Here is a 12,721-nt window from a genome sequence, read left to right as displayed (position 1 = left end):
AGTTGCTTTGCAACATCTGACTTGAAGATAATCTTGACTGGAGAGCAAGGAATACAGATGAAGAGGTGTGCCCAAGCAGATAACACAGGAGAAGAGCCTAGCTCATGCAGAGGCCCCCTCCCATAATCAGAGGAAAGACAAACATCTGGCTTGGATGTAGCTTTGATGCAGGACTGTAGGAGGCTCAAATCCTGTGGTAGATCCTTGAATGCTGGGATCTTTAAATGCTGCAGATTTTCAAATCATGCTGCAGCTCGCCACTCAGAAGGAGCATACGGTCAAAGATTTTGGCTTGCCTGCATGAGCACAGGATTGGCTGTGCTGGTAATGCGGAGTAACAGCTGGGTAGCACAAATGTGACAGCCACAATCTCGGGTTGCATTACCTCTGTCAGCAGGGCAGACAATATCCTGAATGGTAAGGCCCTGAGAAAGGGATGGAAGGGGGAGGACAATTATGCCCTGAACGTGAAGTGGGTGGGAGTAGGGGCGAGAGCCAGTGACAAGCCATCACATTAGAAATAGTGGAGGACTTTCCTAGAGGTGGAAACAGTGAACATAGGCTTTCACAGAAAGAAATGTAGTGTATAGAATTGTTTGATGCATTACACCTAAATTGGATAAATGAGGAAGATGATTAACTTGTTTTGGAGATTATAATGAATCCTTTTTTTACCAATAAATTCAATAGTAGAAATAGTGGACAGAACGTATTTCCAAGGAATTAATCAGGAGAGCCTGAGGATATAAAGTCTAATGGTTAAGAATTGCATTTTGGGGTTAATTAAACTAAACTACAATAGAAATAAAGAAAATACTATTTAGTGTCGAGCATAATAGAGGTAAGGGGGCTCAAGAAAGGTCTGCAAGGCCCATGAGTGACTTAAAATCTTGAAATTGTATAGGATGCTGTTTAAGGGCTTTAATGATTAGAATAAATTGTGATTTGAGTTTAAAATTTAGCAGTTTGTAAAGGCAATATCAATTATTGTGCCACTTATTTAAAATTCTATTAGAAAGTACCATAGAATATATTTCTCTCAACTCTTGAAGCACCATTGTTCTTCGCATCCTAAAATGCACTCCCTACTAGAAAAATATGTGTGCAGTGAGCAGCAGTGAAGGTGGTTGTTCCATTAAAACTAAAACCCTTGTTTACTGAGGAGTTTATTTAAAAATGGAAGTTGGAATCTAGACATTTAAGATTCTTAAGGAAACCTGAAAACAATTGTGTGTTTTTCAAGTAAAGTTGAGATTAAGGATTTATTAAATGGAATAACTGAAATTCAAAAGCGTTATAGTAGGCTTGTCCTTAAATTATATTGTACATCGGTTCTCATTCAATTCTAGGAGACTTAATTAAAAATGGTTCTGGATTTTTGAGGTTTGACAGTTTCTTTTAACATATCCATTATTGATATGGGTCTCTAATTTTGTTGGTGACACACCTAATAAATCTTCAGGGATAACTTAAGTCAGAGTGAGTAGGAAGTTCTTATGAGCAATTGGGCATTGTTACTGCAGTATTTATATTTTAAAGTGTTATTGATGATTTCTTTTTCATGGGCAGCTGAACACTTCTCTTTTCTGGACTTCTTGCAGACTCCTTGTAGCAGGGGAATGATCAGGCTGGAGATAGTAGTATACCCTTTATAGATATAGAGTGCTTTACAAATCTCATTCGATCTACATATGTGCTTTGTAGACCGATACTATTAACATAATTATTTCCTTTTGGACCATTAAATAAATAATCCTGTTCTGCCCCCATATCTCAAAGTAATTTATAGTATGTAGGCCAGGGGGTGGTGAATGCTATTTACCAGTGGTGTTGAGGAAGACTGATGAGGTTATTTTATGCTCCCTACTTCCCTAGGACACACCGAGACTGTCCTCATGGTACCCTTGGGGCTGGTTTAACTGAAATCACTGACATTAATTGAGAATTCATGAGTGACTTGGATGGGCTTCAACCAAGATGAAAAGTGGAGCTAAGAACTGTGCGCCATTGGGCTGGGAAACCTACTAGTTGCACAGCTTTTTAGCCACCGAAGGGTCAGGCGCCTCAAAAGTTATCTTCTGCCATTTCCCATCTTTCATGTAAGTCGCAAAAATGTTGGTGGTCTCTGCTTCCTCCTATCACCCTCTGACCATGCATCTATTCTAATTTATCCTGTTTTAATACTAGCCTACTACCCACCGTGGCTTCAAGGCCGCTGAGGCACACAGCGTCACACAAGGGATGCATGAGTTACCCTTTAAAGCCTAAACCCTACTATGAATCCCTGCTATGCTCCGCCACATGATATTTACATAGGCACGCCTGGTGTGCACCTGCTGACTTACCCAAGTATTTTTATGGCTGAGAATTCTGGTCTTCAAGCCACAAACTCAAGGACATGCAGGGAGGAGCGCAAGTACGTGGTGGTAGTCTGCAGCATGTGTACTTTCACTTACTCCTCTGTTTATCCAAATAATTCTGTATGCCTGTCTTACAGTTCTCCTGTAGCATCTCCCTACTCCTTGTCCAGCGAGATGTACCGCTCCGCCATATATTTCCAGTATCATGGACTTTTTTTCTCTTCTAAAATCACCCTGCGAAATACCAAACAGATTTTGTCCAGGACAGTGAACATGTTAAGAACTTTTAGCATGTCAATGAGAGTGAAAAACATAGGGAATGATTTAGAGTTTGGTGGACAGGTCCCCCATCAGAAATGCGACAGATATACCATCCCATATTTACAAGTACATTATACCCTAATGCCCCTATACTAATGCAGACCGGATAACAGATACATTTGTGATGGGGTATCCGTCCGTCACACTCTAAATCAGGCTCATAGACCCTACAATAAGCAAAATGTTGGCAAGTTGGTAACCTAAGAGGTTTTTAGGACCCTAAACTGTTTGATAGGATAGGCCCCAGCCTCAGGGATAGATAGATAGATATGGAGCATTGTCTATTATGCAAACAAAAACTTAAATGGTGGTACCTTCAAGTGACTAATGCAACGTTCCCAGAATCCTCTCTTTTACTCTAAAGTAGTCAATGGTGGCCCTCTCTCTTACCCAGATCTCTGCTGAAGCCTGTCAGCTCTGCAACAGCAATTTCTAAGACAGATTGCCACTTTCCCAGAGGGGCTATAATATTCTTGCATTGCCAGTGAATCACCCGACTGCGGTTGAAGATGAAGCCAACCATTAAGTTTTTTTAAAATAAAGAATCTTAAAAAATACCAAGGTCGCTGGCGGTGTTCTTTGCAGGGTGCCTTGGCAGCTTATCTTTGCTCGCATGTCGATTTTTTTTTTTCAGTCTGGAGAATAGCCACTTTCAGCGAATAGAAGCTTGGCCGGCCCCGTGCCATCTCCCATTCAAGCGCCTTTATGCTCTTCTTTTTAAAGAAGCTGTCACGTTCCCATTCAGAGCTGACAGGAAAGGCCAAGGCTGCAGTACAGGAGGAAGCACAAAAAGAAACTTTTTTGTGTTGATGTTGTACTAAGTGAGCTAAAGGAGAAATTTAGACTGGTGTAATTTACTCTAGAGGCATTTACTGTAGATGGCCATAGTGATGGTAATTCCTCTCATTGTTGAGGTGGAAAGATAACCATCAATCAGTTGTCAATTGGTCAATTGCAGAAGTGATGAAAAAGAACTGCTAGGAACAATCACTTCTATGGCTACCTAGAGTAGTTCAGGTCTGAGGGAAAAGATGGAGACAGGATTGTGGCAAGAAGACTGCTCAGAAACCTTAGCATGAAGTCAGACAGCAATATGGCATTCAAACTTCCACGATTGGGATAAAAACAATATTTTGCACACATAGTTTTCATAGATGTATAAAACAATAATTTAAATTGGGAGTATTTTAAATATTTAAATCTATTTGTGTTGAACAAAAATACAAATTATTTTTTTGTCGAATCTCTGCTTGTGAATGAATAAAATGAGAGTAATGTGGGTCTTTTAGATCGTGCAGTTTTGAACCACAATGTTTTAATTTTGCAAGTAAAACTCACTGGAAAAAACTTGTAAACCAGAGAATTCCCAAGCAGGGCATAACACATAAATTACAGGATAACTTAAAGTATTTCAAGTGTTGACAAGTGTTATTTGATGGCCATCAAATAAATCACGTGCCAACATAGATATAACAGTGGCGACGAAGTCACGGCGTTCATTAAGTTAAGTACACGAAAGGCAACATTTGATGCTTTTAAGACTACAGGCAGGAAGTGGAATTTGTGGCCATGCTCTGTTTTCGAAAGCGTTGCAGTGGTATTGATTTTGGTTTATGTCCCTGTGATCGGTAATAAAAAAGGATTACAGGCCTCCAGAAGGAAGAGATAGCATCGGCCTGTAATCCAGCCCAGGGTTTCCTAGATACCGTATTGTCTATTCTGTTCCGCTATGTGAAAAATGTTGAATATCAACAATGGCTTTCAGTGCTGCATTGTTGAGTTTTGTATGAACTAATCTTGCTCCGCTAAAAAAAAAAAAAAGAAACCACCGCTTTGGACAAAAGTCTGAAGCCACTGCCAACGCATTCGCAACTCCCTGTGCAGAGGGGGCCGAGTGCCGCCGAGGACAGACATTTCACGCTACTGCTTTCATCTTTCTTGCGGTTGTGATGGGCAGTTTTTCGCGAGTTTTTACCGCCCCCCGATAGCTTCATCGGTGGGAGACGGTGTTTGGGGGAAGTCTCGGGACTTGCTCGCATCTGTCGTAGGCCCTAAAAAATGACAGCTCCGTTCAGTGCCTCGAAGGGAAGCTTTCGCTCAGCTCCTCTGCTGCCCTGAAAACGTGGGGACATGTCCCAGTGGGTAAGTTTTCTAGTCAGAGGAAAGGTTGCGATGGGGGTGTGGACATTAGAAAAGGGACTGCAACTTTTGGGCAAGTGAAACTAAATGTCTGAACTGATCTAAACTTGAAAGTGAGTTAAACGTTGGGGGTGTTCGGAGATTTCTTTCACTTTACGATGGTGCAAATCGTTGCTGAGTGTGCAACAACCATGCACTTGTTCCTGATATGTTGTTTTCTTGTTAGGCAAACACCATTTCATGCAGTCCTAAATGGTGGTGTCACTAAATAGTGGTATGTGCTTTGAGATGAAATGCTTTAGAAAGTGTTTTGCAAGTGCTATGTGCACAAAGTTGCAGTATGTATATTCTTGCAGTGTGACACTGGTTAGACAGCCTGCCGCTCTCTCACTGTCTGCGTGCAGGAGTTTGCTTCCTGTAGAAAGTTTCACTTTCACCCAGATTCACGTGAGGATGTAGTCTACAAACAAGAGGTTGAAATGAGAAGTTCAACAGTATTTGAGTACATTTCGAGTCATTGTTTATGCGCCGTGTCCCGCAATGTGTATTTGTGTACAGGTGGGTCTACCTGGGGATGTGTTTTCCATTTTCAACAGTTTCTTGCCTTCAGTTACCATTCCAAGACAAAGCACTTAGTTTGAGAGGATAGTTTAACTTTTGGCTCTTGATACTGAAAATGTGTTTTCTATGTTTTATAAAAGTTTGTTAGGTTCTTTTTTCCCAAGAAAGTTGTTTTGGCAAATGGCGAATAAAAAGGTACAGTCTGGGAAATTTACATTTCATCAGATCCTAAACAGACTGAAAATACAAGCTGAAGCCGGTCTTACAGAAACACAGACTTTTGAATATTTGCATATATGCAAATATTAACCAAATGATAAAAACCTAACAAAATGTATTTGTGGTTGTTTACGTGGGTACTTGTGTGTTGGTATGTATATTTATATATGTATAGCTATAGCTATGTATTATATATTTATGTATAGAAATATCTCTTTATATATATATATATATATATATATATATATATATATATATATATATATATATATATATATATATATATATATATATATATATATATATATATATATGCACATATATATGCAGATAGATGGAGAGATAGATAGAACGATAGATGGATAGAACAAGAGAGAAACAGATACATTATACAGAGAATAGACAAATAAAGAATTTGATTATCATAGAAAATGGACTTGACATTGGCAGTTTGTCCCTAGAAAGTGTTTGTACCCGTAGCACTCAGATAACGGGTTTTAACGACAAACGCTTGCGCTTGAGGTACTTCTGGGTACCTGCTGTATGTGGGCGTGTCCACTGTGTTATTTGATGTTTTGTTCAACCAAACTTTTTGGGCGGGTGGGCGTGTCCCACCGCGGCACTGCACTCAGAATTGCACTGAGCTGTCGAAGGCATCCCTCCTCGGATACACTGACGCTCCAGACAGTCAACCATGTTCATTATGCGAGGCCGCATTTATCCTTCTATCAATCTCAAATTTTAAACTGCTCTCTGAAAACGCCGGCGATGGCTACAATTAAAGAGCACTTAGAAAGTCGCGTTGGATGTCTGGGCTGTTTTTTTGGTGCGGATAATTATAGCGAGTGCCGCGGTTTGTGCAAGATCAAATTAGTGCCCTGCAGTCTCTCCTGCAGCCGGTTGCTTTTCTTCGGTGCCCCTTTTAACTTTAGACCCCTGGGATGGAAGGGAGCGCGGCTGATGGGTGCTTAAGCCTGTACTTAGCGCGAGGCAGCGACCGTCCCCCACTACACAACCATCTCCGACCCTCTGCTTGCACGGGCGAGCTTGCGTATCCCTTCCCTGCCCATCATTGTCAGCCAATTATACGGTGGAACTGAACCAGAAAATGCGGTGCAGTCTGCCAATTAGTGCAGAGAGAATCCAGTCTAGTGCACAGGCGTCCTCGCGTGAGCCGCAGCACCGGTTCTGATTGGCCAGCGACATCTTATTTTAGTTCCTCCAGGTCACTGTTTAAAGAATCCGACGCCTCCCCTCCAGGTCTGATTTCGAAACTATTCCAACATGGACTAACTTTTTTTCTCTGTTTTTTTTTTTTTTGCAGGCTTGCCTTTTTTTTTAAGCCACTTCTCTCATTTTCAGTCTGTCATTTCAACCCATCAAAAAGACACATTTTGACTTGTTCAACAAAAGAGCGAGTTATCAACACTCACAGAAAGTGGCATTTTTAATTCAGCCTTCATTATGTCTCGGGATTGTGACAGCCGTCTACAAAGACATTTCAAGCTTGGCTCTTTATTATTTCTTGAAGCCGGCGATGAGGTGTTTATCCTTACTGCAGAATTCTCCCTTCCTCTTCTACCTTTCTCTTCCCTAATATGTAATTAGCATTATGAAAAGCACCAGCTATTACCCAGTCTAAATTCTGACCCATGTTTTTTTCATGTTAATGAGACATTTAACAAATATGTTTAATAATGGGTGGTAGAATATGTTTCATCTGTACACATAGGTTTTGTTTTAAACCTATGAGTGTGTAAAATTTGCATAATTTACTTTATCGTCGAAATTATGTCAAATGTTAGGGAAATCAACGTGAAATCATTCGTAATTACGCGAAATGTAAAGCTGTCATTTAGTTCTATATTTTAGCTTAAAATGCATCCTAATTCACTCAAAAAAGTGTGAAAAATACAATTGGCGCAAACAACAACCACTCACGTTCTGGTTGCGTGCATTGTTCCTGCTCCATAATTATGCTGAGAATGGCGACATAGTTATGTAACTAGGCATAATGGTACAATTTTGGAAATCTCATGTAACAAGCATAACGCGAAATCCCGCAAATTATGTGGATTATGCTGGCGTAATTTACATTTCACCCGGGCTACAGTGACCTTTCAGGGCCCACATGAAACCTAACAATGTTCTACAAAATACACTTCCGTGGACCTCAGTTTAATGCTCATTCTGACAACACATTAAAAAATGCGGTTGTAGCAACCTAAAACCCTTCTAAGTCCATGTGCACATCCATGCAGATGAGCAGATGTACAAGTGCCCCACTGGGCATGAGACTGAAGTAGAACAGATTAAACTGAGCTATCATTTTACTCAAAGTCACTGTTTTTTTGCTTTATAAAGTACTATTTATTCCTTTTCGTTTACTTCTGAGCACAGAAGATATGTTTTTCTCCTCTGCTGCTGAAGGATAGCACAGCAGACACAAAATACTTCAGGCTGTTGGTAAACGACTTATCTCCATTAAGAGTGAAAGCAAACCGAGCTCGAGGCACAATGTAAACGTAGACATGACCAAGATGAAGATGCTTTACATTAGGTCCCCTTTAATGCATTAAGGGTCCTTCTGGAGCATCACTTCACAGTTTCTGAAATTGTCTTATGAATACAGCATGACCCATACACTTGAATAGTCAGATCTTGTTCTATTTTAACCTCAATTTTTTAGCCAAGACAGATGCATATATTTACCACACGGACCTACCTTGCTCATCTTGATAACTTACAGATATATAGCTGGAAGAGTCAGAAACTGTTTGCATTTCAGACTAGGGCCTTTTCCACGCAGCTCAGCACAGCACAGCACAGCAAGGCAAGTTGCTGCGATGTATTGCTTGAAGGAGAGAGAGGTGAACTGCACCACATTTACATAGATATGGCACAGTTCTGATCTCTCCTAGCGCTGGCACACTTTTGGCTGCCTAGTGCCAACGCAGGCACCCTGGCCCCAGAGGCGCAACTAGAGCCAAATTTCGGGGTGGGCTAAGAAAATATTTCGGGGGCGGGGGCTTAATCTTTAAGCAATAGGCAGAGTGGAGCTGCAGGGGCTCTTAGAAGGGGTGAAACAACAGCGAGGCCTCATTAACATGCAAATGGTCTTTTAAAGACCTGTGAAGTGCTCAGGTGCGGCTGTGTGTGTACCCGGGAAGCTGTCTCATCCCGGCTGCCACACACGACGGGGGGGGGGGGGCTGAAGCCCTTTGAGTCCAATGGGTGTTGCGCCCCTGCCTGGCCCCATGGCACAAGAGTTCCTGTGTTACAGGCAGGATTCATTTTGTTCAGGAAAGTATACCTTCCAGCACAAAAACAATCTTTCTAGGCATATTTCTCCTTATGTGTGTGCTGCAGAATACAGCACGCATGGAAGGAGGAAGTCCTGAGGAGAAATAATAATTCTCTCTCGGGTAGGCACAACATTTTTACACAAACTCAAGTTTATTGCCTTCAGTAAGTCTGGGTTTATGGCAAAATAAATGGATGGATTCACTGGAACAAATTTAACGCATACCTGATGCAGTGTATCCCAACACAGGGCAAGGTACTGCGTTGCGTTACATTTTTTTTACAAAGCCATGCAAGGCAATGGAACCCACCACTTGTATGGCTTTGTAAATCTCGACTAGCATTGTGCATCATGGCTGAGTCAAAAATGTGGCACAGCCACAACACAAAATGTTGGTATACCTATGCCTCAGTTAGTTTAGCTCTAAAAACGTATATTACATACGCTGGCGTTCCCAGCTCCATCTTGATGGCATCCCTGATGTATAAGATGATTGGACTATTAGGTCCTTTCTTACACACTATTCCGTTTCTGCTAATAGTGATTTTGTAAAGGGTGTTGGGAATAACATTAAAAAGTGGTTTGTTCTGTGAACATTGATTGTCTATACATTTTTCATCTAGGATCATCTGTTATTAAAGGAATAGGCAATATATAATCATATCTGCTAATTGCTGCACTGCTACTATAGAAGCAGGGAGAACAGTTAAGTGCAGTCTCCTGGTTGGAGCAGAGCTGTGGGAGGCAGGCAACTTGATAAAGCTCAGTGTGTGATACATTTGCCTGTCAGCCTTTTGCTGCAAAGCTTTTTGAAAGTGAACTCTCACAGTCAGACTATGTGCTTAAGAAATATTGGTGCCAAGAAAAACAATTCTTAGCGCTTTTGTGCCCGTGTCTCTAAATAGCACACAATGCAACACACATTATCAGTTGGGTAACTATCACTGGATGTAAACGGAGGCATGGGCGGAAGCCAATTTTTGATTTGCTGCGGCTTACATGTATGCACTAGAAGATACATTCGGTTAACAAAGGCATATTCGTTAGAAGGCTTTAATGGTTTCTTGCAACATGAGACAATGTACTCATTGGACGTAGCATTAAGCGCCTAATATCCGGATTGATACACTTTGCTAAAATGTTACCAGGATTATGGGTGGTGAATCCAACCCTAGCACAAATGTATGTTTGGGTAGTGTTTGGATATCCAAGATTTCAAGTAGACACTGAACCCCTCCAATTTCTCCTGGTACATTTTGACAGTTCAAATCTGCTGAAATTTACTGGGGAAAACATGCAACAAATATCAATACATGTGGAATTTGGTGCGGGAAACCAGCTCCACGTGAAATTCCTAATTTTTTGGATGCAAATTTGGAATAGAAGGTGTTCCCCACACTTCGAAACAGTGAATCTCTCACTTTTTCCCTGCCCACCACTATTAGGGCATAGGTGTGTTCAATGTTTCCTCTTTTTCCACAAAAAGAGAGGAAGCTTTGTCTCGGAATGTTTTGTTTTATAGTAACATGAGTGGCAACTTCTGGCAGAACAGAATTCAGGTGAGGTCAGGGGCAATAGCAAGGGACAACAATGTTTTGACCCAGTATAGTACCAGTGCCAAAAGGGGTCTCCAACCAGTAGCTCGTGAGCTACTGTAGCTCTCCAGCTACCTCTGAATAGCTCACCTGTGTGCACCTCAGCTTATTAAATTAGAAAGATTTTGCTTGGTTGAATTGTTATACATATAAAAAAAAATGAAATTATACAACACTAATGATATTAGCAGCTCCCAATGCGTTTCATTGGACATAAGAAGCTCTCCGTACAGAAAAGATTGGAGACCCCATGTGTGCATGGCTATCCCTGTACAAGTATGCAGAATTGAGAGGGTTTGAAAAATCATGGAAATATTTCTTAAAATGTGGTGGAGTTGTGGTGCATTTTCTTTAGAATTAAGGCATCAGGTGGTGATGAACAATCGGGGAGTAACATAGGTCCTGTGGTGCAGGGTGCCCCCAACCCTCAAGGGGGCCTCCAGCCCGTCAAGGGGACCCCATTCAGCCCAAGATCAATGAATATCTGTGAGATATGCTAGTCTCAGTGGTCCTTGTCACATTCTGGAAAGATAGCAAGGAAGTGGGATCATACTCAAAGCAAATGAAGTGTGATAGAGTGTGAGTGGAGGTAGCTGAGTGATGATCACTGAATTAAATTCAGTCAAACTATGGCCAATGTACTACTAATGTAGTGTCCCACAGCTGTGCAGCAGTGAAATAAGGGAACAATAAAATGATAAGAAGTCGAGGTTATTATCATTTTATTTTGTCCTTCTGCGGCAGCTTTGCAGGGTGGGGCAGGGCTGCACTGACACAGGAGCAGGGGGAGTGGTGAGCACACTTTGCAAGTGCACATGAATGTTTGGCAGACCATCTAGGGCCGGCCAAACATTAATGCTCCCGTAGCATGTTCTCCACCCACGCTGCATTACAGCCTGGGTGGAGAACATGCCCAGGCTCCCATTGCCTGGCTGAGCACCAAATCGTGACCAATCATAACACTGCATTGCAGAGTTGTGATCGGCTTAGGGAGCCTAGGTGTGCTTCCTGTTCTGTTCCAGTGGTGCTGAGGGATGGAGAAACAGAGGAGAGACACTGTGGAACAGTAAGATTTAAAAAAAATATTTTTATTCTCCTTAACCCCCCCTCCCCCGCCACCCCCGATCGGTGCCGGCCAAGGCTGGTACAAGTGACTATTTGGCAAAAGACCAGCTAGAGCACATTGTGTTAGTTCACAGGTAGACATGTCCACAATAAAAGAACATATCTTCTTGATATAAATGTGAGGTTTTCTGCAGTGTGTAAGAAAAAAAGCCAAGCCAGATTAGCAGTGCTTAATTTGTGCCAGTCATTGCCGGTCACAGGCCCTCTTTTTTGGGGGAGTGCGAGTTTTTTTTCATTATCAGATTTTGACCCAGAGGAAGAGAGAGGGAGTCTAAAGAGGGAGAAAAGATGAAGAGAAAGATAGGAAAACACTGAGAAAGGAAATAAGAATGGCTGAAAATGAAACCCCAAGTGTGACCTAAAGAGGCAGAAAGCATATGGTGGTAATTGCTGTAGATTAGAGTATGTTGGAGTTATACTTATATTGGGTTTGCACGTAAATTACAAAGGACGCCTATTTTGGCATTACTCAATCAGTTCACAACACATCAATCTTGTCAATATAGTAATTGTGGAAGCATCTCATCAGTAAAAATGGGATATCTACTGCTTTTGTGGGTGAATAGTACAATACTAGCTACTAAGGTCTATGATACGTTAAGGAACATGGTCTCCGGTGGCATTTTTCCAATTGAAATAACTACATGTGACATAGCAATGATAACTTAACTGACTAGTGTAGAGTGCCTGGAGCCAGATGCACAAAGCATTTTCACAGTTAGGAACACTCTGATTTGGGATTAGCAATTATAAAAATGCTTATTTTAATGTATCAATGTCATTTTTGGAGTCAGTAAACTTTTACTGACTCCTAAAATAGGACCGAGACCCGATACTGATTTGGTATTTGAAAGGGGTGTGTTCCAGGGGTATCTTCCAAATACCGAATGTGTGTGGTATGTATCACTGTTTTGCAACTTTAACATAGTTGCAAAACATTGAAAAGTTACCAGACTCTCAAATTGAAGTGGTAAACCATTCGCAAAAGGGAAGGAGCCCCCTTGGCACCCCTTGTCTTTTGAGAATGATAAAAAAAATGTGTGTAGGGGAGAAGGCATTGGTTCAGGTGACCACTGCCAACTCTGAAAAAATATACC

The 12,721-nt window shown here is 41.4% G+C and overlaps 1 protein-coding gene across 1 annotated transcript in view; it reads left to right on the top strand.

Annotated features, from left to right (window-relative positions):
* The first annotated feature begins 4,435 nt into the window (after positions 1–4,435).
* Positions 4,436–12,721, top strand: part of LOC146785977 (uncharacterized) — a 405,662-nt gene continuing 397,376 nt past the window's right edge. The window contains exons 1-2 of the mRNA XM_085633125.1: positions 4,436–4,465; positions 4,747–4,823. Of these exons, the coding sequence (XP_085489251.1) occupies positions 4,436–4,465; positions 4,747–4,823 (107 nt within the window). The remainder of the gene's footprint in view (positions 4,466–4,746; positions 4,824–12,721) is intronic.

The sequence above is a fragment of the Triturus cristatus genome, chromosome 11 (assembly GCF_964204655.1).
Source record: "Triturus cristatus chromosome 11, aTriCri1.1, whole genome shotgun sequence".
Taxonomy (NCBI): Eukaryota; Metazoa; Chordata; class Amphibia; order Caudata; family Salamandridae; genus Triturus; species Triturus cristatus.
The sequence above is the reverse complement of the archived record's forward strand: the minus strand, read 5'-3'. Positions and strand labels throughout refer to the sequence as shown.